Source organism: Salmo salar, chromosome ssa10, assembly GCF_905237065.1.
Source record: "Salmo salar chromosome ssa10, Ssal_v3.1, whole genome shotgun sequence".
Classification (NCBI taxonomy): domain Eukaryota; kingdom Metazoa; phylum Chordata; class Actinopteri; order Salmoniformes; family Salmonidae; genus Salmo; species Salmo salar.
Window position 1 is genome coordinate 21,800,951 of NC_059451.1, and position 26,793 is coordinate 21,827,743.

At 47.3% G+C, this 26,793-nt stretch overlaps 1 protein-coding gene across 11 annotated transcripts in view; it reads left to right on the plus strand.

Annotated features, from left to right (window-relative positions):
- The first annotated feature begins 546 nt into the window (after positions 1 to 546).
- The window catches only part of unc13a (unc-13 homolog A (C. elegans)), a 54,486-nt gene continuing 28,239 nt past the window's right edge, over positions 547 to 26,793 (plus strand). For 4 of the 11 annotated variants that reach the window (XM_045687490.1, XM_045687492.1, XM_045687491.1 and 1 more), the window contains exons 1-21: positions 547 to 1,040; positions 5,567 to 5,596; positions 5,686 to 5,785; positions 7,718 to 7,835; positions 8,202 to 8,325; positions 8,411 to 8,481; positions 8,709 to 8,763; positions 9,642 to 9,671; positions 9,864 to 10,071; positions 11,138 to 11,257; positions 14,554 to 15,357; positions 15,607 to 15,697; positions 17,141 to 17,187; positions 17,478 to 17,562; positions 19,284 to 19,289; positions 19,629 to 19,703; positions 19,839 to 20,058; positions 22,410 to 22,637; positions 23,218 to 23,359; positions 23,554 to 23,723; positions 25,098 to 25,213. In XM_045687490.1, the coding sequence (XP_045543446.1) occupies positions 1,019 to 1,040; positions 5,567 to 5,596; positions 5,686 to 5,785; positions 7,718 to 7,835; positions 8,202 to 8,325; positions 8,411 to 8,481; positions 8,709 to 8,763; positions 9,642 to 9,671; positions 9,864 to 10,071; positions 11,138 to 11,257; positions 14,554 to 15,357; positions 15,607 to 15,697; positions 17,141 to 17,187; positions 17,478 to 17,562; positions 19,284 to 19,289; positions 19,629 to 19,703; positions 19,839 to 20,058; positions 22,410 to 22,637; positions 23,218 to 23,359; positions 23,554 to 23,723; positions 25,098 to 25,213 (2,862 nt within the window). In that variant the 5' untranslated portion in view covers positions 547 to 1,018. The remainder of the gene's footprint in view (positions 1,041 to 5,566; positions 5,597 to 5,685; positions 5,786 to 7,717; positions 7,836 to 8,201; positions 8,326 to 8,410; positions 8,482 to 8,708; positions 8,764 to 9,641; positions 9,672 to 9,863; positions 10,072 to 11,137; positions 11,258 to 14,553; positions 15,358 to 15,606; positions 15,698 to 17,140; positions 17,188 to 17,477; positions 17,563 to 19,283; positions 19,290 to 19,628; positions 19,704 to 19,838; positions 20,059 to 22,409; positions 22,638 to 23,217; positions 23,360 to 23,553; positions 23,724 to 25,097; positions 25,214 to 26,793) is intronic. The other 7 variants (XM_045687494.1, XM_045687495.1, XM_045687496.1 and 4 more) reach the window with 4 other exon arrangements.

A 26,793-nucleotide genomic window follows, 5' to 3' on the forward strand; every position in this document is an offset into this window, starting at 1 on the left:
CACTTAGAAACGTTGTCAGTGGTTAGCTTGATCGGGTTGTACTCAGTTTCTTTAAATTATACTAAATGTCTCAATTGACAGATTGATGTGGTTTAGATCACTTTATTCACTGGAGGCCTTTCCCAAGGTATTTTTGCTGTGGTTACACTTAAGAACAAACCAACATGCCTCCTGAAATGCCTAGTAGCCCATAGGTCGGCGCACAATTGGCCCAGCGTCGTCCGGGTTTGACCAGGGTAGGCCGTCATTGTAAATAAGAATTTGTTCTTAACTGACTTACCTAGTTTAAAAAAAATGAAAGTTGGTGTTTCTGAAAGCTTTGGGATCAGAACAAGGAGAGGCCGTTTAATTCTAGGCCCAGAACATAACCGTCAGTCAAGGTTCCGATGTCATGTAAGCTATTGAATGGGTTTCTTCTATAAGTCTATGGATTCCTGAATTATACTTTAATGTATTCTTGTTCTTTTTTACATATTACACTAGCTTACTGCTTGTAGTACTTGGGTCTACTTGCTCGTTGTCATTCTTGGTAGTGGACTTGAAGACAAGTTTAATGCTCTCTCTTCTGTCCAGTTATCTAATCTGAGGCTAGAAGATGCTGTAGACTATATTTTGGATTTTCAGCGGGACCACGAAACGTTCAGGGAGGCCTGACAGTCAGGTGTTGCGAGCATCCTTGGTTCATCCCGTCATCACTACCGTGACGTAAGTCTCGGGAACTGTCCTTACAGTGGTGGTGCTGAACAAGATGGCTGTGCGTCAGGGAGCGGAGAGCTGAGGTTGAAATATAACCCCCTAAATTGAGCCATACATGAGAGGGAAAGCGCACGACAAAAGACTCGAAAGATCAGATTTTTTTTTTACTGTTGCAAAGCAGTGACGTATAATAGCTTCTAGTAGAAACGGAGCTGACTCCATCCACCTATTTATACAGGCTATAGAGACGGACATCTACTCCGAATTGAAATATTGGTGCCGGTGGAAGACATCTGGGAGCGATCATAGCCAGAGCTAAGAGATGTCATTGCTGTGCGTTGGCGGTAAGTGACAAACAAACTACTGTTAACTGTCGAGAGAAATGCTCTTATTTACACGGGTAACCAGTTGCTCCGCGGGCGGTTTTCTTCAATTCATCTCATTTGCAGCTAATTCTGCTCTAAAATGTCTTAATTGTTGGCGTATAGGCCTAAACGACGCGCTGAATACTACATTTGTTTTAAATTGGCTGTAGTCAAATTCCTTTGACCAGAAAACTCTTTTGTATTCTTTAGGTGGCCAGACAGCCTGCAGCATTTATTAAATTGGTCTAAATCTTGTTTTATTATATGACTGTCTCCTTATGATGGAGAAGCGTAATGAACACTGTCAGTCATCATAAACACTTTGATGTCTTGTTCATAAAATGGTAGCTGAACTGTCATTATTCTAGTCTATTAACCGCAACAAATCACGCTCAGAATATGTTTGAATATTATCATAAAGCAGGCTACACAGAGTAAATATGAGTGTATGGAATATGATTGTCCGAAACTGAGTCCAGTATTGGATTATGTCTCTGTGTGTAGTAGCTCACTAAAAAGGCGTGTACTGTAAATCCATGTTATCTTTGGTTTCTATTCAGATTTTTAAAGATGTAGGGGTGGTTCGCACAGCAAATATTGTTCATTTAGTTTGTGTACTGTCGCTTTTGGTTGTCTATCATAATGATGATTGCATTCCTTATGACAGCCTTTCTCTTAAGAAATCGTGACATATCCAAGGAAATATCCTGAATGCAGCCTTTCTATGCCGTGACTACAGTAGATTGCCTCTAGCACTAGCCTACTATATGTTGAATCAGTGTTGTTGACCATACCCTTTTTAGAATGATTGTTTGTGTGAAATGCATTTTCTCCGAGGATAAGAACAGTTGGTCCAAGAGATTTTACCCTGGGCAATGGGGCATTGGCGCGAGTCCTTTAGTCAATTTACTCTCCCAACAAAAACACCTAATAGCAGATGTCTTGTAGCCCTAAGATCAAAACAGCAAAATAGTCACGTTTTTGGTCGGGTTGTTTGAATATTAGCTGTGTTGACCTATTTTGCTCCCTCAGTAACTTGTTTTCCAGTTAATTTGTTAGCTGCCTGCCTGTTATAGATTATTTAGGCATACAGTGGGCTGCTTTCGGGTTTTATGCTATTGTCACATCGATTCACACCCACAGTCACTTCCCTAAAACGTTGGCCTGTCACGATTTTTCTATGAAAATGGTAGAGTAAAATGCCAGCAACCCCAAAGTGGAGACAGGATATTGTCTTGGCACAATAGTTGGATAAACAAACTGATTGCACAGATGTCAGGATTGAGACAGACTGCCAGAGGGACCAGCGAGATCTTCACATTTTGTTGGCATAGCAACCCTCTTCCCTGGCATTTGGGACTTTTCCTTTAATTTCCCATTAGTAATGAATGCACAGCTAAATTAGTGGTTATATAAAATCCCATAGCCAAGGTGAGATTGAGAGACTGAGACTTTTCTTACATATGGCACTATTTTCACCCACTATGGAGAGACTGGAGGAAGAATGGGGATATGACTACTTTTTGTTAGGCCTTCATGTAGAAATGGCAGAGAGAACATGGCATTGACAGCAACCCAGTGGAGAAGAAGTGTCCCCACTGTTACCGTTTCTTACAAACGCATGATTCTAACTATAGGTCTATTTGCATATCTTCAGATCATTAGTGATAAGGAAGAGTAATGCCCAGTGTTCAGCAAGAGAGCAGATTTCTAGCGTCACATTACAATATCAAACAGTACACACACACACTTCCTTGCAGTAATGACCGGGCTTGTTTTTAGTTGACAAATCCCCAGTCATTTCTTCTTCCCACATGAATGTCCACTGAAGCTCTCCGTGTATTCCCCAGCATGTCATGCGTTCAGTGGCTCAACTAGCAAGCATGAATAATGTTGTAATCCAACGGAAGGATAATTAGCTTGCGCCAGCCGAGGGCCGTTCAGTTCCATATAATCAGACACTCTATAACAATATCTCATGTTCTGTTCAGGTTCAGGATACATGATGCCTGTTTCTCGACAGGCTGCTCCCTGAAAGAGAGCGAGCCCTTGGCTTTAATTTCATTTTTGTGTTTTATATTCTGTGGATTCATTGTTTTTTTCATGGAGACAGTTATGTTCTTCATTAGGGCACATTACAATGTATCCTTAAAAATACAATATAATTGACCTCCATGATATAGTTAATTATTACAAATGATAAGAAAGATTCGTTTCACTGTGTGCTAGTAACTTAATTTCCCCTCTATTAGATTGAATAAGACAATATGACAGAAGAAAGCAATTATGTAGTCTCATTCCTGCCAATCAGAAAGTTTCATTTTGTAGCTTCTTTCTCTGTTTCTTCATAACTGACAACTCCTCTGACATTATAGAATTCCTGCAGGCTACATGTTTGAATTATATTGCTGTTTCTTGCTCTTTGTACAAGTACAACTGATCTGAAGTATGAGGTGCTTGTAAGCTTTCGACTGGAAAATCTCAGTCAATAAAACCCTGGAGATCTTCCGTAGGGCGAGAGTGACTATATTTCCTGCAAAGAGCGAAGAGACACTAGTTTGTGGGCTTTTTTAAAATGTGGCCTTTTTTTGTAACCCTCCTGCCATCATAGCTAAACCGGTTTAGCATTGTGCGTTTGAGCTGTGTGAGTCCCCCTCTACCCTCCACCCCTCACCCCTAACCCCATATCCACTACTGTCCCGCTGAAGTGGTTATTTTTAGTAGTGGGGGTTCTGCTCTGCCTGCGCTTGGCTGAACAGAGAGATTAATGGAGCCCGAGACAAAGAGATAGAGAGGGAGCACACACGCCACATGGCAGGAGGAGAGAGGGAGAGAGAGAATGAAAGGAAGAGAGAGAGGGAACGAGGGGAAGAGAGGGGAAGAGAGAGCGAGAGACCAGACAGTGAATTGAGGTTGATGATGGGGAGAGAGAAAAAATGTAGGCAGTGGATTGAGGCTGTTGATGGGGAAAGCACTGCGTTGGAGGGGAGGGGAGGGATGGTAAGTGAGAGAGACATGGCGGAGGTGTTGAGGAATAGACAGCTGAAGAGGCTGGCTGAATGACTGGGTAGAATCCTGTTAGCTTCAGCTCTGCAAAGGGAGGCGGTGGTAATGGAGCTGGACATCTCTTTTGTTCTTTGTATTTCACAGTGTTCCATGGAATCACCCTACAGGGGATAAAGTAGTCTGTTATATTGAGTAATGGTGAATCATGAAAGGCTTAGCGCTGAAGTTGGTTAAGTGCATCCTCTAACTCCTCCTCCTGCCCTGCAGACTAGCAAAATCAGATTGATATTCAGATAAAACAAACATCCTCCTCAGGGTCTGTTGGGGATGAGCTATTTTAGGAAAACAAATACATCCACTATTGTCACGCTGCTTCATCGTTAACTGACTCTGACATATTAACCTTATCGTGTCAAGTCAGACAGCAGGAGACACAATTTCATTTTCTTTCATTTCTTTTCCTTTAGCTGAAATCTTGAGTGGCTTCATAAAAAAAGCCATTCTTGTGATGGTTGTTATGATATGGATTATTCATACAGGTGGGAGTGCTCCAGCTGGACCCATAATGATAGAGAACGTGCCAGTAGGTCATTAGGACTGGTCGTGCCAGCCATGCGGGCATCTGGGTGGCAGCCCAGTGCCACATTCCACTGTGCCTTTAGAGAAAAGCATTGGAGGTTATTTTATCCAACTCTGTGATTCCAAATAGGCCTTTTTCCCTAAGTCCCTTTTCTTAACTGCAGCTTTTAGAGATGAAATGAGGGGAGGCATTCGCTGTGGATTAGAAGGAAGCCTTTGAATATTAAAGCCCTGAACATGGGGTTACTTGGCATCGGCAGGGCGGGCGGGCAGGTGCGGGATTAATGAATAATGAATGGGTCAGAAAAAAAAGGATTGGTTACCTAAAGTGATCCCCAATTTATAGAAGGTGACAGTGGTACCTTTACCTTAACAAACCTGCTTTCATTGTGTCACCCTTACTGGTCATCATATGTGAGACTACGAGTGTACAGACACGCACACACACACACACACACACACACTGAATCCTGTGTGCTCCTCTTCTCTCTGAACCCCTTTCACCTGAGCATACCGCTGAGAGCCTTCCACTCAAATAGAGCTCTTGACATCTGTTAGTGAATACAGGCTTTGATATTAAGACCCAGGCATTCTGCCATCAGAGGAAGTGTGCCCAGGCTGACTGAATTAGGTCCTTCCTTCCTCCTACGAAATGCCAGGGTCTTGTCATCACCCACGATCCCCACATGGGCTGATATGCATATTGGGATATGAAAAGAATATCTAAGATTTCTGATCTAAATTGCAAAATGAACATATGTTTTGACGTTGTCTTACGCAGCAAACCTTTTCAGCTCAGGAAGGTGTGGGTTGTTAATAGCTTTGTTGTTAGAAACCTGAATCTCTAGATTGATTGACCCCATTTTGTTTAGCCTATTACAGTATGGCTCATGTGTTTTCGTCTTCTGTCTGTTTTGCAGTGAGGAAAGCCAAACTCGATGGACCCCAAGGTGAGTTGAGACACGTTTGACTTAGTCTTAAAAAGTCTTAAACACTGGTTTGTTTGATAGTAACACTGATATTCCTCATTGTTCCACAGAGAAATTTAACACCTACGTGACGCTGAAGGTGCAGAATGTCAAGAGCACCACCATCGCTGTGCGGGGCGCCCAGCCATGCTGGGAGCAGGACTTCATGTTGTAAGACCTCTTCCCCCTCTCCTCCTCTCCCTCATTTGTTCGCCTCTTCCTCTCTCCCATCCCACTCTTCTTCTTCCTCCTCCTCCGTCTCTCCCTCTATAGGAAAGACTTACTAGTTTCTCTCTCCACACGTTGAGCTGCCCTGGGTCCTAAGTGCTCTGTCAGTGATGAGACTACAAGGCTCTGGATGCCTGATCTCAGATACGAGATATGCAACTGTTGAGCTAGGCAGCCAGGCAGGCAGCCAGCCGTCCAGGCAGCCAGCCAGCCGTCCATGTAGCCGGGCAGCCAGCCAGCCGTCCATGCAGCCAGCCAGCCGTCCATGCAGCCAGCCAGCCGTCCAGGCAGCCAGCCAGCCGTCCATGTAGCCGGGCAGCCAGCCAGCCGTCCAGGCAGCCAGCCAGCCGTCCATGCAGCCAGGCAGCCAGCCAGCCGTCCATGCAGCCAGGCAGCCAGCCAGCCGTCCATGCAGCCAGGCAGGCAGCCAGCCGTCCATGCAGCCAGGCAGCCAGCCAGCCGTCCATGCAGCCAGGCAGGCAGTGACACTAATGTGTTAACACCAGAATGTACACATGTTGTGTAACACGGACTGCAGGGACTCCTGAATAAATGTTTTAACAAGTGACGTTTAAGGTGCCCAACAACACTCTCATTGTTTGGAGTGCTACTCACTGGGCAGGAGTTCAGATGAAGCCTTGGATAGGGCACTTGTCACAGAGTCAAAATGATTTCAGAACTGACAATAGGAACAGGAAGTTGCCACGAAATGAGCACCTTTTGCGTCCCCTCTTATTTTAAGTAGAATCTGTGCACAAATATTGCATTTTAAAAGCCTGTTATATTAAATGAAGTGCACTTTTAATATAGACCACATTCAAAATTCAGCAACATTTCTCGAAGTTTTCACCATCACTGTAAAGCCCTCGCTATTTTGTTGCTTTGACACGGTCATTTCTGAAGATTATAATTTCTTTCATGTTATTAGTGATTCATTTTAAGGGGGGGGGGGGGGCTGTTACGTGAACTGAGATCTCATTTTAATTTGGTGAAACTATTACTTTTAAAATATTTTTTTCAAGAGAGACATTGAACATCTAATAGTCAAATCATAGTGTAAAAGCAGGTGATCTGGTTCTATACTTTTTGGACATTTTCTGGTGTTTTGTGGTCCAAAACTGAGCGGGTCGAGCATAACACGTCAACCCTGTTACCCATAAATAGACAGGGTAGAAATGTTTGAACAATTTAAAAACATTTGTGAAGCTTGCACACAACAATCTTCCATTCCCCCTGTCACAAGGGGATTCCTGGCTGTCCCTATACAGCACTACATTTGACCAGGGGTCAGGGGTCAGGTACCATGGGGATGCAACCTGAGTATAGCTGTGTGGATACTTGAGATAATGGAGGTGCCCAGTGTATATATGTTATTGACCAAATCAGTCCTGGACAGTCAGCTCTATACGCTTTTTTTCCTGCTAGAATTCACTCCTGTTTTCCCTGATGGAAATAATACTGGTCTCCTTCACTCTGCCTTATTGACCTCACCTCTCCCCCTCAGACAGCTCTCTGTGGCTCAGTGACTCACATCCACCACAGGGTGAATCACATTGGCTCTTTGTTCTATTAGATTAGCAATGGGTATCTGATGGTATATATATTTCACCTCTCAATAAGATGGGTTCTATATTTCCAGGCCCTGTTGCTCAATCAGGGTTTATGTCATTTCGGTCTCCCAATCTGTTTAGTTTATTTCCTCATCTCATCACTTCTTTCTTTCTCTCTCTCTCTCTCTCTCTCTCTCTCTCTCTCTCTCTCACCTCCTCTCTATCCCTCCTCATCTTCTTGTCTCCCTCTTTTTTATACACCTTCTCACCCCCCCTTCTCTCTCTCTCTCTCTCTCTCTCTCTCTCTCTCTCTCTCTCTGTGCAGTGAGATCAACAGGCTGGACCTGGGGCTGACGGTGGAGGTGTGGAACAAAGGGTTAATCTGGGACACCATGGTGGGGACCTTGTGGATCCCCCTGCAAAACATCCGCCAGTCTAATGAGGTACGGTGCGCCCTCTCCTTCCCCACCACACTCCACCCTCCTGAGAGCACAAGGCGGTTTACCAGCAGCACATCCGAGGCTCAGACACTAGTTCATCACAACAATAGACTGATACTGTTTGTTGTCAAGCTACATCAAAGTGTTTAAGGTGGAATACACTTCATATCAGGGATGAAAGGAGTTTAAGGGGAGTGTTCTTGGATGGTAAAGATAACCTACAGAGAGTGAATTCCTCTGCTTCGAAACACTGTAACTAGGACTCTTTTTAGCATCCTCCCAATTGTTTGACTGTAAGAGGGAAAGTGTTACCGTGTACAGTAACAGTACGCGTGTGTGTGTCTCTGCGTGTGTGTGTGCTCGTGCTAGGACGGGCCGGGGCAGTGGCTGACCCTGGACTCCCAGGTCATCATGGCTGAGAATGAGATCACCGGCACCAAAGACCCCACCTTCCACCGCGTGCTGCTGGACACCCGCTTTGAACTGCCATTAGGTTAGTGTGTGTGTGCGTGCGTGCGTGCGTGCGTGCATGAATGTGTCATTAGTGACTGACCAGTGAATGGGTCTTTCTGCTTCAGACATTCCAGAGGATGAGGCTCGATACTGGGCCAAGAAACTGGAGCAACTCAATGCCATGAGGGACCAGGACGTAAGGCATCTCCTCCTCTCCTCCCTCTGTGTTTACATCTTACCCGCCCGCCACAAGGCAGGGCTATCAGTAATTACACAAGTCATCACTTACTCTATGCATTAAATATGATGTAGACCTTTCGGTACACCCAAAACTCTCCAAGATGGTGATTACCCCATGTTGGATTAGCTGCAGTGCAATGTACCGTGTCAGTCAGCTGTATCTATTGTGTGTGTGTGTTGCAGTACACATACCAGGAGGAGGAGGAGAGACCACTGCAAGCGCCATCAACACAGTGCTGTGAGTAGTAGACACTTGATACTGGCTGTAGCCTCTTCACACCCTCTTTAATACCCTCATCCCTTTCCTCCTCCTTTTCACTTAGTTCCTGGCCCCTCCCCCCCACTTCCTCCTTGTCTTCCCCGTCTCCTCTTCCTCCTCCTCTTCTTCACTCTCCTTTTCTCCCTCTTTACTATCCTCCCTTTCATCCTCCTCATATTCACTTTATTCCTCCTCCTCCTCTTCTTCCTCTTCCTCCCCCTCTTCTTCACTCTCCTCCCGAGTCTTTGGGATGCAGATTAGAGGGGAAGCAGCAGGCAGAAAGGCAGGCAGGCAGGCGGATGGATGGATGGAGGGAGGGAGGGAGGGAGGGAGGGAGGGAGGGAGGGAGGGAGGGAGGGAGGAAAGCTGACATGACGAATCGAGCCAGCAGGCCTGCCTCATAGTCAGCTCCACACACAGTGATTTATGGCTGCTAGCCGTGTGATGGATGTGTGCTGGCATACTAACACTGCCCTGTCAGACACAGCCCTGTCTGTCTGATGATGACGGCCCATGTGGGTGGGTGGAAACGACTGTGGATGAGTCTGGGCTGCGGTGGGTGTTTCAGTCTGCCAGTGGGTATTTGTGAGAGACGATTTGTGAGAGATCAGCCGTAAAGGTTGGTCAATATGTGTGTGAGTGCTTGTCCGCATGCATGCGTGTCTGCATGCTGTGTTTCAGTGAGTGTTTACGGATGGGGTCTGCGAATGCGCTTTGAGTTATGGGATGCTGGGTTGAGAGTTATGGCTGACTACCCACTGCTCTGTGCACATTTTTTAGCATTGGAGTTTATGGCTCAGGCCCAAATCAAATTTCTCTGTGATAAGTTATTACCTACTTACCCTCTGTCCTTGTAGGTAACTGGAGTCTTTGGGGAGACCAGCAAAGTAAGTTTTTCTTGCTTTTTTCACACAGTTTAGCAAACAATGTATGCTGACTCAAATGGAACCTTGTACTGCAGGCCTATATTGCTAGGTTTAAGTATGTCACCAAGCACATACTAGCATCATGGGTAAAGATGAACCCAGCCTCACATCATGATTATCATCATCATCATATTTCAACCATTTCCTGTGTAGATGAAGACCCAGACAGTGCGGTGGACGATAGAGACAGTGACTACCGCAGTGAGACTAGTAACAGCATTCCTCCACCCTTCTACACCACATCTCAGCCCAACGCCTCCATGCACCAGTACCCCATCCAGAGAGACCAGCGCTACTCCTCGCACACCTCCTACAACGGCTCCATCCAAGAGCTGGACTACGACAACCAGAGACCCATGAGGTAACCGAACCTCTCTCCTGTCCTGTTCTGTCATCCTTACCTGCTTCATTACCTGGTTCACTACTCGGGGTCTCAATAGGGGGTTCGTCCCAATAAGCTTCCTTTCGTTGTCTCCTCTCTTTCATTTGCAACTTACCTTTAAGTTATTTTATCACAAGCTGCTATCCTACAGTTGTTCTAATCTAAAAACATGCAGGGTAGGTGGAAGTCGCAGCTTTTCCCTGTCCAGTTCTTTGAGATATGTGTGGGTGAAGGAAAGGAGACGAGGAAAGGAACCTACATTAGACTATTGACACAGCATGGATCTCACTCGCAACACCTCTTCTTAGTCAAGGGATCCATATGGACTTTGTCTCCTCTAGAGATCAACACTCTATTCACCACAGAGTAAATCAGACTGATACAGAACCCACAGAGCCCCGTGAGCTTGTTTTGGTTCACACTGTTGTTACATGGTAACCTGTTGTCCCACTGTGACTTCACTCTCCAGAGCATACTGCGGTGCGGCCTCACTATACAAGCCCAAAGGAGCAGCCATGCCTACCTTTTTACAGGCCGTGTGGGAAGAGCCTCACCGGCACCATCACTGTGTGTGTGTGTGTGTGTGTGTGTGTGTGGGTGTGTACATGTGTGTGAGTGTGCATGCGTGTGTGGCTGAAACAGCCCCCTGTGATCATTTAGCAACTTGTTTTGCCCCCCCCCCCAAAAAAAAAAAATCAAGTTGTTTCTTTGTCTTTACATCTATTGTTCAAAGGCACAAGTTCACTCAAACTCATGCCTTGCTTGGGGCAGCCACATTATTGCATAAAGGCTTCTCTCGACAGTGATTCTGTTTTTAGCCATATGGACCTGCAAGGTCCGCTATAGCTAAAACCAATCACTCTCTTCTCTGTCTGACTGGCTCTGTCTGGCTCCCTGGTCAGTGCCAGTGGTCTTTATGCTGTAGGTTTGCCAGGCAGTGTGTGGTTCAGTTTGGTGTTGTGGATGTTGCTGTGTGTCTTTGAAAACCCCCAGGCTAGACTGTACTGATGCTCCTCCTCTACTGCCTCTCCCTCCTTCCTGCCAGACGCTATGATAGTTTAGACTCGGCCACCAACGGGCGCAGCGATCTCGATTCAGCCTCAGGTTCGAGCCGGCACACCAGCCGCCAGTACTCTCTAGACAGTAGGCACTCGCTCTCCGATAGGTGGGTCTCTGCACCTCCTCTTCCTCCTCTTCCTCTTCCTCCTGCTCCAGCCTGTGACTCCGTCCGTGGTCTCGCTGTGACGTCAGTGGTGGAATAGTCCTGTCCTCCTCGCTCGCTGTGCTTGCATGCATGTGCTGTTCAACTCCCTCTCTCTACTTCTTATCTACGTTCCGATCCTGTATCTACCTGATAATAACTACTGTATACACACCGGTATCACACACACATGATCTCCCCTCTCTCTGTCGTACGTCTGTGGTGAAATGTGAATGAGTTCCTATGTTGTGTTTGTGTTGTTATGTAAGACGTTGAAGCCATAGGGGAGCAGTTTGGCTAAGTTGATGTGAGTTGCAGTGATGAAGTGTTAGTGGGTTCTGTGTGGTTCCTCTGCCTCCTCGGTCTCTCAGTGGCAGCCTGTTATTACCTCCTCCTCCTATGGTGCCTCAGTGACAAGTCCTCTCTGTGATTAACTATGCAGCTCAGGCTTCCCCCAGCCAGAGCCAGCCATACTGTTGGCCGAGGACCCCGGCCCCGGCTCTTGGGTGGCAGGAGGCATGCCTGTTCAGAATTAATAGTAGCCTATCAGAGAGGGGAAGACACATGTCCTCCTGTATGTGCCACTGTACCTCTCTCCTGCTGTGTTTGGTGTTTGAGAAGGAAAATGCAGGTTTCTGTGAGACAGCTCAGTGAAAGAGCTGTGTGTGTCCTCGTGGGTGTACTAAAGAGAGAGAGTTTGCATGCGTGTGCGCTTCTTGATTGAGTAGCAGGATTCTGGATGTGGTTTTGTACGTATGCCGTGTGTGTATTTCTATGTGTGTGTTGGTTTCCTCAGGTGTTCTGTTTTCCTGTTTTCATTCAGCCCAGGTTCCTGTCTCCTAGCTTTCACACAGACACACAGCCCAGGTTCCTGTCTCCTAGCTCTCACACAGACACACACAGCCCAGGTTCCTGTCTCCTAGCTCTCACACAGACACACACAGCCCAGGTTCCTGTCTCCTAGCTCTCACACAGACACACACAGCCCAGGTTCCTGTCTCCTAGCTCTCACACAGACACACACAGCCCAGGTTCCTGTCTCCTAGCTCTCACACAGACACATTCAGCCCAGGTTCCTGTCTCCTAGCTCTCACACAGACACACACAGCCCAGGTTCCTGTCTCCTAGCTCTCACACAGACACACACAGCCCAGGTTCCTGTCTCCTAGCTCTCACACAGACACACACAGCCCAGGTTCCTGTCTCCTAGCTCTCACACAGACACACACAGCCCAGGTTCCTGTCTCCTAGCTCTCACACAGACACACACAGCCCAGGTTCCTGTCTCCTAGCTCTCACACAGACACACACAGCCCAGGTTCCTGTCTCCTAGCTCTCACACAGACACACACAGCCCAGGTTCCTGTCTCCTAGCTCTCACACAGACACACACAGCCCAGGTTCCTGTCTCCTAGCTCTCACACAGACACACACAGCCCAGGTTCCTGTCTCCTAGCTCTCACACAGACACACACAGCCCAGGTCCCTGTCTCCTAGCTCTCACACAGACACACACAGCCCAGGTCCCTGTCTCCTAGCTCTCACACAGACACATTCAGCCCAGGTTCCTGTCTCCTAGCTCTCACACAGACACACACAGCCCAGGTTCCTGTCTCCTAGCTCTCACACAGACACACACAGCCCAGGTCCCTGTCTCCTAGCTCTCACACAGACACACACAGCCCAGGTTCCTGTCTCCTAGCTCTCACACAGACACACACAGCCCAGGTTCCTGTCTCCTAGCTCTCACACAGACACACACAGCCCAGGTCCCTGTCTCCTAGCTCTCACACAGACACATTCAGCCCAGGTCCCTGTCTCCTAGCTCTCACACAGACACATTCAGCCCAGGTTCATGTCTCCTAGCTCTCACACAGACACACACAGCCCAGGTTCCTGTCTCCTAGCTCTCACACAGACACACACAGCCCAGGTCCCTGTCTCCTAGCTCTCACACAGACACACACAGCCCAGGTTCCTGTCTCCTAGCTCTCACACAGACACACACAGCCCAGGTTCCTGTCTCCTAGCTCTCACACAGACACACACAGCCCAGGTCCCTGTCTCCTAGCTCTCTCACAGACACATTCAGCCCAGGTTCCTGTCTCCTAGCTCTCACACAGACACACACAGCCCAGGTCCCTGTCTCCTAGCTCTCACACAGACACATTCAGCCCAGGTCCCTGTCTCCTAGCTCTCACACATTCAGCCCAGGGCTGTTTAACTCTTCCTTCTTTCTTTAGTCCCCCAGTACCGCCTCATGCATTATTGAACCTTCACTGCTTTAATCGATTGTGTGTAAGCGAGTGGACTTGTGTCTGTGTGTTGGGATGTGTGTTGTTCCAGTCTGCTCTCTCTCTCTCTGACTCATGAGGTGTCTCATTCGCTTTCTCTTCTCACTAATAGCCTCATTCATCAAAGTCGATAAATGTTCCGCTCTTTTATTTGTCTGCTAAAAAGAGTCTGTTTCAGCCCAGTGTAGGCCCCTGCCTCTCTCTCTTTCCACTCGTACTTTCTTTCTCCACCCCTCTCCCTCTGCTCTCTTTCACTCTATCTGCTTGCTCTCTCTCTCCCTCTTTCTCCCTCTCTCTCTTCTTTTCTCTCTCTCTCTCTCTCTTTCTCTCTCTCAGTTACATTCAATTCAATTCTAGGGGCTTTATTGGCATGGGAAACATATATTTACATTGCCAAAGCAAGTGAAATGGATAAACAAAATGTGAAATAAACAATAAAAAGTGAACAGTAAATATTACACTCGCACACTCTCTTTCTCTCCCTCTCTCTCTCTCTCTCTCTCTCTCTCTCTCTCTCTCTCTCTCTCATCACCTCACCTGAGTGGGTGCCATTACTTGTCAAGGCTGTTTACCTCGCGTCTTGTTTCGCCGTTTATTGTGTTGGCTCTGGGTGTTTGTGAATCTCTGCTCTGTTGAATATGCAGATTTGTATGTGGCGTGTGATCAGAGCATCCACCAATAATCTCTCTCTATACTAAAAATGAAGACTTCCCTGTTACTACATCACATAACCCCCACACTCATGCATCTGAACACACTACTAGCCTATCCCTTGGTCCAGGATGCCTGGGTTTGTTCCTCTCCTCTTTATCCTAGGTTAACTGTTCTCCCTCACTTTAGTCCCCAATACGTCCCCTTAACATGCACTCTGGGCCCATTTGGTTGTTCATTTCTTCGTTTTTCGTCCCCAGTCTGCTCCATGTGTCTGTGTATCTGACTGTGGTCCATTTGTCTGTCTGTCTACAGTCCTACAGGCAGCAGTCGCTATGCCTCCTCTGGGGAGCTGAGTCGAGGCAGCTCCCAGCTCAGTGAGGAGTTTGGCCCTGAGAACGAGGGGAGTCTGAGAGGCTCTGTGGAGCTCTACGATGAGAACGACTCTTACCACTCCTGCCACTCCTCTGTCAGCTACGACAAGGAATCGGCTGGCTGGGACCCCGATGAGCCCGAGGTGGTGTACAGTGACGAAGGGGGCTATGTCAAAGATGGCGGAGAGGAGGGGGCTATTTACGTTGAGGAGGAGGGCGAGCTCTACGAGCCCGAGGAGGGAGAGGGGGAGTACAACTATGAGGGAGAGGAGGAGATGATTTACGAAGATGAAGATCTCTACCCTCTGGACGGCACGCTCAGCGAGGACCAGGAGCCACCCTACACCCCCACCCCCACCAGCACGGCCCCCACGCTGGCCCCCGAGGCCTCCATCACCAGGCCCCCTCTGGAGAAACAAGCCTCTCTGAGAGAGCAGCAGCCCGAGCCCCCCACCCTGGCCCCCACCACCCAGGCCCAGACCATGCCCCCTGTCCAGCCCCCTGTCACCACAGCCTCCACCAAGCCTCCATTTACCCCCATGATCCATCCATCCCTCATCCAGCCCCCGGTGCCCACAGCCCAGCCCCCTGCTCCAGAGACCCAGCCTCCAGTGTCTGATGCCCTGGACGATATCCTCCTAGACCTCCAAGAGGAAGAGCCTCTGTCTTTAGAGCAGGAGGTCCCTGTGGTGGAGAGTCCCCCAGCAGAAGTCCCAGCAGAGAAGAGCGAGACTCCTGTTGTCAGGTGAACCCTCAACCATCCACTTCTGTAGTTATATAGTAATGCTGGCCAGAACACCATTGTCTGCTACGCTATTACCACAACTATTTACTACAACTTTCCCCTCTACACGTTACGTTGTACTACAATAGACTTTTATTACTATCCACTACTGCCTTTAAAACAGAGTGAAGTTCGATTATTTTCTACCGTCTAAGTATCTTCACAATTAATGCGCACCAGTCTGAATACCCCTGTACATTTCTCTCCCAGCTATCAAAGGCCCATCATGGAGCCTGGGCCAGACAGGGCCAGGGCCAACTGGCAACGTCTCTGCAGCAAGGTCCGACTACAGCTGCAGCAGGTGAGACAGTCTGTGTATGTGTGTGCGTGGGGTGTGTGCGTGCGCGTGCGCGTGTGCGTGCTCGGGCGACATGGTTCAGAGTTAGACGTAAGTAACAGTTAACATAAATCTTTCTCCCTCCGTTTAGTATGATATGTTATGTTTCGTATAATATTAATTTGTGAATGTCCGTCATCCATTTTGTATGATATGTTATGAATTATATTTTGTATTATATGTTGCGAATTGCAATATGTATGATATGTTACAAATTCCACTTTATTGTGTTAACATTGGCTAGGTGGCTAACGTTAGCTAGGCTAAGGGTTAAGGTTAGGAGAAGGGTTAGCTAACATGCTAAGTAGTTGCAAAGTAGCTAAAAAGTAGTAAATAGTTGCAAGGTTGCTAATTAGCCAAAATACTAAAGTTGTCCGTGATGTGATTCAAACACGCAACCTTTTGGTTGCTAGACATTTGCGTTATGCGCTCACCCATCCTCCCCGACCAACCGCCTTCCTTTCATTTTAACCTTCTGTCTTATGTCACCATACCAAACGTAACATATCATACGCATTTTAGTTCCCCAGATTTCCATTTACTATGTTACGTCTAGTCTATGAGACCAGGCTGGTGCAGGTGGGTGTGTATGGATGGACTTGCTATGTGGCTACCTGCTATGTTTCTCACCATAATGCTGTCACTCTTTCATATGTCCCTGCCCTGAAATGTATCTTCTGAAATCTGTTCCCACTTCAGTTTTGTTTCATTCACTTCTTAATCATTCATTCCAGTTTATTTGACCCTTTAAGTTGTGATCCAGTGGTTGTTTTAGCCAGGCTTTATTTTGTTAAGATAATTTGTATTTGTTTAGCCCTGTTTGTGCGCCATTTCATTTGTTTTCTTTTCAGTTTTTTTGCCACCCCATAGCGATATGCATGTTGTCCGTTCTGATGGGCCAGGGCCGGAGCCGACTGCCAGGTGGGTGTGTCCGTGGTTGCTTGTGAGCGCTGCTGGTGACAATAACGTGAATGTCAGTGTTGTTGTGTCGTGCTCTGAACACACAGAGAGATAAGGAGCACGTCTTCCTGTTAGAGCACAGATAGAATTACTGCAATGGTACTGCAGATAAGGATCTGTCACAAATCCACTTTCAACCATGGCCTTCAAACACAAAGGCCTCCCGACTTACGTCAATGGACAGTGAAATCACCCGAGGCAACGCCCTCCTGTCTCTCTTCCATGTTTTATGGCTGACATTATGGACTGTTTTCTGCCCAATTAAACACATCATTCTTGATTTTATAGTAATAAACTGGGAGAGACTCCATCTTTGTTATAGTGGCGAGACAGACAGCTAGGGGCAGATATGTGATGTACTAAGACTTAATAAAACCATTTCCAGGCATACTATGTGCCAATCACTCCTCACCCTGTCTCAGCCATCTCTCCCCCCTCTCTCCACAGGCTCGAGGGGAGTCGGTTGGGATTTGCTCCCTGTTGCTATCAGCAGGGTAAGTGTTTGTCCCTATCACACCCACAAGTATGCTAATAAAGCTTCACAACATGAAATAATAGCAAAACTGCATGACATTTTGAGCAAATAATTGGAGTGTAGTTGGTCCCAGATCTGTTTGTGTTGCAAATGGCCATTGTCATACAAACATGGCTATATAGCACAAACAGATCTGGGACCAGGTTAAAGTATTTGTTCCTGTAATTTACAGTGTGTTTATGTGTTAGTGGTGGAAGTGGATGTTGGGATAATAAGAGTGTTGTGTTTGTGTGGTTTCTCCCCATGCAGGGTGGGTGGGGCGCTGTATAGCATCGACAGCATGCCGGACCTCCGCAAGAGGAAAGCCATGCCTCTGGTCAGGGACCTGGTCAGTGTAAGTTCTGACCACTTACTAAATATAGTCACTCGACATTCATCCCTTCTCTCTCTCTCTCTCTCTCTCTCTCTCTCTCTCTCTCTCTCTCTACTCTCTTTCTTTCTTCCGCCCCTTCTTTCCTTGTTGTGCCCTGAGGGGGATGACCCTGCCCTTCTGTCTCTGCATGAGGAACCCAGAGTCAGGGGTCTCAGATGGCCACTGAGGCCTGCCTTGGAGAGGCTGTCAGACTCTAGCCCTCCACACTTCCCAGGGAACGTCACTCTGTCCTCTCCTCTCTCTGACTGCTCACCCTGGGGGTGTGGTATGTTAACCAATGGGATGCTAGAGGAGAGTGGAGAAAATCATCCTGGATAGCTATATCCTGCTGTACTGTACGTGAACACTCATATACTCTTAGAAAAAAAGTGTTCTTTGGCCGTCCCCTAGGAGAACCCTTTTTGGTTCCAAGTAGAATCCTTTTTGGTTCCAGGTAGAACCCTTTTTGGTTCCAGGTAGAACCCTCTGTGGAAAGGGTAATACATGGAGCCCAGAAGGGTTCAACCTGGAACTTAAAGGGTTCTACCTGGAGCCAAAAAGGGTTCTCCAAAGGGTTATCTTATGGAACAGCCAAATAACCATTTTAGGTTCTAGATAGCACCTTTTTTCTAAGAGTGTAGCCTTCTTTATCTGTCCCAATAAAGATTGAATAGGGTAGATTATTTTAATTGGAGAAGCATACAGAGGAATAGTACCATTATTGGGCTCCAGCTGGGGTAATGCCAGAGCAGAGTGTGTAAGTAGCTGTCAAAGCAGGTGCTTACTAGACTATTAAACTCACACCAAATAGATGGCCTAGTCCTTGTTCTATCCATCCTTGCCAATTGATCTGATTTCCAAGTTTTGAGTTGAATAGCTCTGATAAGCTGAAGGCTTGCCAGACTATACTGCCAGCTCAGCGCTCAGGTGGCTCGGCTCCAACGTGAGCTGTAATGAACAATTACCATACCGGACAAAATAGCTCAGCACTTTGTCTCTATGAATCCAGCTTACTGTCAAACTGTACCCCCCCCCCACCCAAAACACACACACACACACACACACACACACACACACACACACACACACACACACACACACACACACACACACACACACACACACACACACACACACACACACACATACACACACTAACTGCCTGAGTCTGATTCATCCAGACCAGGTAATGTGCTGAGTGGAACTGAATCTGAATGTGCAACAAAGCCAGACTAATATTCAGCCAGTGTTCCCAGACACAGAAGTATGTGCAGGACGATGGCTCTCTCTCCTAATGCTGACTACCTCTCTCTTTCTCAGACAGTGTCCTAACTCTCTGTGTTTTATTGGTGTCTATCCTTCAACATTGTTAAGGAAGTACATTCATTTTCCACTCTGTCCCTAAGGGCCTTTGTCCTACCCGTGTACAAGGTTGTTTACATGCCATGTTTTCATCTTGTGTGATTTATAGGTCTAGATCTTTCCTCCCACCCAGTATTTCATCAACAAAATCAATAACTCTCCCCAATCTAGTTATTTTTCTTTCCCTTGGCTAATTTATCACCATCACCCTGTATCTGTTTTGAAATCACCCCTATGCCACTGTGGCCATGTTTGTGACTGTAGCTAAAGTTGTTTGACATGCCCCTTTTAACACTTGTTTCTCGTTCTGCTTCCTCCTTCATTCACATGCACTGTTACAGGCTATGGTGAGTAACACTGGGTTCCAAATGAAAAGGGAATGTTGAAGCACTTTCAGATAACAATGACCCCTTGTTTCTTATATAAACACTTGGGGAGATTACAGCTGGATTGCATTATGCCCTATTGGCTTAGATTCTGTACTGAGATGTATTCTGTTCCAAACTATGTTGAAAGATATTAAAGTATGTATCAAGAGAAATCGAAGTTGTCACTTTGTTTTAAAAGCCCTTATTGAATGTATTTCAATCACGGTATGTACTGAACTACTATATTTAAAACATATCTCTTCTTTCATTGTCATCCACTCCATTCTTTATTTTACTCCCCTTCCTGGCCTACCTTAGTCCCTGGCTCAGAACTCCAGGAAGGCAGGGATTACATCAGCCATGGCCTCCAGCACTCTCAATAACGAGGAACTGGTGCGTCTCTGACTCTTTCTTTTCTCTATTCACACTGTATGCAGATCGGTTTTCTCTCTCTCTCCATGTACTCATAGATTCCACTAACTCTCTGACTATAACTCCTCTCCCTTCTTCTGTTTCCTTCTCTTGTAGAAGAGTCATGTGTACAAGAAGACCCTCCAGGCTCTGATCTACCCCATCTCCTGCACCACGCCCCATAACTTTGAGGTGTGGACGGCCACCACGCCCACCTACTGCTACGAGTGTGAGGGGCTGCTGTGGGGCATCGCCCGCCAGGGCATGAGGTGCACCGAGTGTGGGGTCAAATGTCACGACAAGTGCCAGGACCTGCTCAATGCTGACTGCCTGCAAAGTAAGTAGAATCATGTTGATGTTGCTCAGTGAGCTGTAAAGTTTTCTTCAGTTGCTGCTAAAACATAATATAGCGGTGAAACATGAAAAATAAAGTTGGGGAAAAATTGTTTAGAGGTTTGTAGTAACTAGCAACACCAAACGTGTGAGGTTACTTCTGTAATGGACCTTACCGACTGCTGCTTTGGATAAGAGTGTTATTAACTAAAAGGCTCATTTGACTGTTATACTTCAGGCTCTGCCCTCCGTTCTCCTACATCTCTCATCCCACTCTGCTTGTTCCTCCCTCTTGTTCTCTCATCCCACTCTGCTTGTCCTCCTCCCTCTTGTTCTCTCATCCCACTCTGCTTGTTCCTCCCTCTTGTTCTCTCATCCCACTCTGCTTGTTCCTCCCTCTTGTTCTCTCATCCCACTCTGCTTGTCCTCCTCCCTCTTGTTCTCTCATCCCACTCTGCTTGTCCTCCTCCCTCTTGTTCTCTCATCCCACTCTGCTTGTCATCCTCCCTCTTCTCTCATCCCACTCTGCTTGTCCTCCTCCCTCGTTCTCTCATCCCACTCTGCTTGTCCTCCACCCTCTTGTTCTCTCATCCCACTCTGCTTGTCCTCCTCCCTCTTCTCTCATCCCACTCTGCTTGTCCTCCTCCCTCTTGTTCTCTCATCCCACTCTGCTTGTTCCTCCCTCTTGTTCTCTCATCCCACTCTGCTTGTCCTCCTCCCTCTTGTTCTCTCATCCCACTCTGCTTGTCCTCCTCCCTCTTGTTCTCTCATCCCACTCTGCTTGTCCTCCTCCCTCTTGTTCTCTCATCCCACTCTGCTTGTCCTCCTCCCTCTTATTCTCTCATCCCACTCTGCTTGTTCCTCCCTCTTGTTCTCTCATCCCACTCTGCTTGTTCCTCCCTCTTGTTCTCTCATCCCACTCTGCTTGTCCTCCTCCCTCTTGTTCTCTCATCCCACTCTGCTTGTCCTCCTCCCTCTTGTTCTCTCATCCCACTCTGCTTGTCCCCCTCCCTCTTCTCTCATCCCACTCTGCTTGTTCCTCCCTCTTGTTCTCTCATCCCACTCTGCTTGTCCTCCTCCCTCTTCTCTCATCCCACTCTGCTTGTCCTCCTCCCTCTTGTTCTCTCATCCCACTCTGCTTGTTCCTCCCTCTTGTTCTCTCATCCCACTCTGCTTGTTCCTCCCTCTTGTTCTCTCATCCCACTCTGCTTGTCCTCCTCCCTCTTGTTCTCTCATCCCACTCTGCTTGTCCTCCTCCCTCTTGTTCTCTCATCCCACTCTGCTTGTTCCTCCCTCTTGTTCTCTCATCCCACTCTGCTTGTTCCTCCCTCTTGTTCTCTCATCCCACTCTGCTTGATCCTCCCTCTTGTTCTCTCATCCCACTCTGCTTGTCCTCCTCCCTCTTGTTCTCTCATCCCACTCTGCTTGTTCCTCCCTCTTGTTCTCTCATCCCACTCTGCTTGTTCCTCCCTCTTATTCTCTCATCCCACTCTGCTTGTCCTCCTCCCTCTTGTTCTCTCATCCCACTCTGCTTGTCCTCCTCCCTCTTGTTCTCTCATCCCACTCTGCTTGTTCCTCCCTCTTGTTCTCTCATCCCACTCTGCTTGTCCTCCTCCCTCTTGTTCTCTCATCCCACTCTGCTTGTCCTCCTCCCTCTTGTTCTCTCATCCCACTCTGCTTGTCCTCCTCCCTCTTGTTCTCTCATCCCACTCTGCTTGTTCCTCCCTCTTGTTCTCTCATCCCACTCTGCTTGTTCCTCCCTCTTGTTCTCTCATCCCACTCTGCTTGTCCTCCTCCCTCTTATTCTCTCATCCCACTCTGCTGTCTCAGACACTCTCTATCTTGTTTGGTTTTTCTGGAAAGGAAATGAAAAAGCCATTTGTCTTTCCTTGACATCCTCTCCACCTTTCCAACTCTTCATGGGCGTTTCACAGGTCTGCAGATACTGCCAGAGTACTCATCCATAAATCACACTGCATACTCTGTCTCACAGTGTTCTGATGATGGGGCACATTTGCTCTTATAGATTAAATCAAGATTTATTTGAACTGCGTTTAAAATTGCAACGTACTTTACAGAAAAACAATAAAAAAATGCAGGAGAAGAAGTAAAAAACCGACAGAAGGCAATAAAAGAGATGAATGAAAGCACAATAAAACAAAAATAACAGTAAAATCTGTTTTTATAGATACCACGGTTTATGTTATGCGTCCTTTGTATACATTCATCCAATGTTTATCCCATTCAACCCAATGAAAACGCTTCATGACCTCCATGCAGCATCACAAAAACCTTCTAATTTCTAATGTAACTCAATAAATAAAATCGGACCTTCATCGCTCTTGTCTACCTCAGGGGCAGCGGAGAAGAGTTCTAAGCATGGGGCGGAGGACAGAACCCAGAACATCATCATGGTTCTGAAGGACAGGATGAAGATCCGGGAGAGGAACAAGCCGGAGATCTTTGAGCTGATCCAGGAGGTGTTTGCCATGGTCAAAGCCACTCACGTCACCTACATGAAGCAGATCAAACAGAGCGTACTGGACGGCACCTCCAAGTGGTCGGCCAAGATCAGCATCACAGGTGAGAGAGAGAGGGGGAAGATACCAGGGCTTCGGAGTTGGAGTGCTGATCTAGGATCAGGTCCGCGCTGTCTGAATCAGAATCACAAAAATGATCTTATTCATTATGATGTAAAAAGATAAACAAGCAGAGTCCTATTCTGAGACACTTTGTGAATAGTATGAGTCCAGAACCATCCATTTGTAAAGCTCTGGCAGATGCCATTGGGAGTCTGACTCCATCACGAGTCCCGACACACATCATCCGCCTCTGTCTCCTCTTGTTTGTTTGCGTTCCAGTTCTATTGGTTGTAAAGGTCACACTGTGCTGTAGACCGTTGAGCCACTGTCTGACACAAAGGAGACAGATTAGATAAATCCCTTGAACGGCATTATGAGGAGGGATTAGAGATATCCGTCTGTAGATAGGAAAGGCAAAAAATCTGAATAGGTCAATGGGAGTATGTGGGATGGCGAACTCTCTCCACTTAGCCTCGTAAACTAGACTGACCACTGTGCAGTGGTCAGTCTATTTAAACAAGCTATGCTCCAGCCAGACTGACCATGCTGTCGCCTGTCCCCTCCCCCTGTCCCCTCCACAGTGCTGTGTGCCCAGGGCCTTCAGGCCAAGGATAAAACCGGCACGAGTGACCCTTATGTCACGGTCCAGGTGGGCAAGACCAAGAAGAGGACCAAGACTATCTACGGCAACCTCAACCCTGTCTGGGAGGAGAACTTCCACTTGTGAGTACTATAAGAGAGAGAAAGTACTGGACTGAAATAACATTGACGGTTGTGTATTCACAGGTTATGAATGGGTCACAGTTAATGCATATGTCCAACTCTGAACCCATGTGAATAGATGGGATTGGTGGGTCCCTCAAACAGGAAATGACATAGTGGCGTCTTCCTGTTTCTCTCTCTCTTTCTCCCTGTAGTGAGTGCCACAACTCCTCGGACCGGATCAAGGTGCGGGTGTGGGACGAGGATGATGACATCAAGTCTCGGGTGAAACAGAAGTTCAAGAGGGAGTCAGATGACTTCCTGGGTCAGACCATCATTGAGGTCCGCACACTGAGCGGAGAGATGGACGTCTGGTACAATCTGGGTCAGTAGGGGAAAGACCTGGGTCAGTAGGGGAAAGACCTGGGTCGGTAGGGGAAAGACCTGGGTCAGTAGGGAAAGACCTGGGTCAGTAGGGGAAAGACCTGGGTCAGTAGGGGAAAGACCTGGGTCGGTAGGGGAATGACCTGGGTCAGTAGGGGAAAGACCTGGGTCAGTAGGGGAAAGACCTGGGTCGGTAGGGGAAAGACCTGGGTCAGTAGGGGAAAGACCTGGGTCAGTAGGGGAAAGACCTGGGTCGGTAGGGGAAAGACCTGGGTCAGTAGGGGAAAGACCTGGGTCGGTAGGGGAAAGACCTGGGTCAGTAGGGGAAAGACCTGGGTCAGTAGGGGAAAGACCTGGGTCGGTAGGGGAAAGACCTGGGTCGGTAGGGGAAAGACCTGGGTTGGTAGGGGAAAGACCTAGGTCAGTAGGGGAAAGACCTGGGTCAGTAGGGGAAAGACCTGGGTCAGTAGGGAATGACCTGGGTCAGTAGGGGAAAGACCTGGGTCAGTAGGGGAAAGACCTGGGTCAGTAGGGGAAAGACCTGGGTCAGTAGGGGAAAGACCTGGGTCAGTAGGGGAAAGACCTGGGTCAGTAGGGGAAAGACCTGGGTCAGTAGGGGAAAGACCTGGGTCAGTAGGGGAAAGACCTGGGTCAGTAGGGAATGACCTGGGTCAGTAGGGGAAAGACCTGGGTCAGTAGGGGAATGACCTGGGTCGGTAGGGGAAAGACCTGGGTCAGTAGGGGAAAGACCTGGGTCAGTAGGGGGAAAGACCTGGGTCAGTAGGGGAAAGACCTGGGTCAGTAGGGGAAAGACCTGGGTCAGTAGGGAATGACCTGGGTCAGTAGGGGAAAGACCTGGGTCAGTAGGGGAATGACCTGGGTCGGTAGGGGAAAGACCTGGGTCAGTAGGGGAAAGACCTGGGTCAGTAGGGGAATGACCTGGGTCGGTAGGGGAAAGACCTGGGTCAGTAGGGGAAAGACCTGGGTCAGTAGGGGAAAGACCTGGGTCAGTAGGGGAAAGACCTGGGTCAGTAGGGGAATGACCTGGGTCGGTAGGGGAAAGATCTGGGGAAACATACATTTTGTTGAAGTTCTACTTGTAATTCTAATACTATGTGTCAGTTAATCCCATAAGGGATCGGTTGCCAACTGGCGATTTAACATGAAAATAAAATGTAATTAATTAATGAATTCATTCTAAGCTAATAAACCAAATCATTGAGTCCATAAAATGACTTTCTAGGTATCCATTAGATGAGGCACATTTGGTGAACTAATTTGGGTGAAAGGTTGAGGTCTTTATTAAAGATAGTTGTTGTTATGTTGACTGTAATATGTGTTGACTGAGACTCTTGTCTTTTGTCCCTCTCTGCAGACAAGCGTACAGACAAATCAGCCGTGTCTGGTGCCATCAGGATGCACATCAATGTAGAGATCAAAGGAGAGGAAACAGTCGCTCCATATCATGTCCAATACACCTGTCTGCACGAGGTAAGCTCTGTGTGTGTGTCTGTGTGTGTGTCTGTGTGTCTGTGTGTGCGTGTGCGTGTGTGTGCGTGCTCATGCTTTCAGGGGGCAAGTGAGATTAATGAGCCCAGTCATCTTGGTTCATTTAGCTGACTGATGTAGCAGTCGTTCATTGAAGTGGCCGTTACAGATGAATCAGAAGTTAATATCCCATAAAAGTGTCACCGTCTGCATTGCTCAATCAAGATAAATACCACATCAGATATAAAATACCACAGATATTATTTCTCCCTCTGACCTTCTTCAAATATGGAATTATCTACTATACAGTGGGGGAAAAAAGTATTTGATCCCCTGCTGATTTTGTACGTTTGACCACTTACAAAGAAATGATCAGTCTATAATTTTAATGGTAGGTTTATTTGAACAGTGAGAGACATAATAAAACAAAGAAATCCAGAAAAATGCATGTAAAAAATGTTATAAAAGGATTTGCATTTTAATGAGGGAAATAAGTATTTGACCCCTCTGCAAAACATTACTTAGTACTTGGTGGCAAAACCCTTGTTGGCAATCACAGAGGTCAGACGTTTCTTGTAGTTGGCCACCAGGTTTGCACACATCTCACTCCTCTTTGCAGATCTTCTCCAAGTCATTAAGGTTTCGAGGCTGACGTTTGGCAACTCGAACCTTCAGCTCCCTCTACAGATTTTCTATGGGATTAAGGTCTGGAGGCTGGCTAGGCCACTCCAGGACCTTAATGTGCTTCTTCTTGAGCCACTCCTTTGTTGCCTTGGCCGTGTGTTTTGGGTCATTGTCATGCTGGAATACCCATCCACGACCCATTTTCAATGCCCTGGCTGAGGGAAGGAGGTTCTTACCCAAGATTTGACATTACATGGCCCCGTCAAATGATGCGGTGAAGTTGTCCTGTCCCCTTAGCAGAAAAACACCCCAAAGCATAATGTTTCCACCTCCATGTTTGACGGTGGAGATGGTGTTCTTGGGGTCATAGGCAGCATTCCTCCTCCTCCAAACACGGCGAGTTGAGTTGATGTCAAAGAGCTCCATTTTGGTCTCATCTGACCACAACACTTTCACCAGTTGTCCTCTGAGTCATTCAGATGTTCATTGGCAAACTTCAGACGGGCATGTATATGTATTCTTGAGCAGGGGGACCTTGCGGGCGCTGCAGGATTTCAGATTCACGGCATAGTGTGTTAACAATTGTTTTCTTGGTGACTATGGTCCCAGCTGCCTTGAGATCATTGACAAGATCCTCCCGTGTAGTTCTGGGCTGATTCCTCACCGTTCTCATGATCATTGCAACTCCACGAGGTGAGATCTTGCATGGAGCCCCAGGCCGAGGGATATTGACAGTTCTTTTGTGTTTCTTCCATTTGCGAATAATCGCACCAAATGTTGTCACCTTCTCACCAAGCTGCTTGGCGACGGTCTTGTAGCCCATTCCAGCCTTGTGTAGGTCTACAATCTTGTCCCTGACATCCTTGGAGAGCTCTTTGGTCTTGGCCATGGTGGAGAGTTTGGAATCTGATTGATTGATTGTTTCTGTGGACAGGTGTCTTTTTTTACAGGTAACAAGC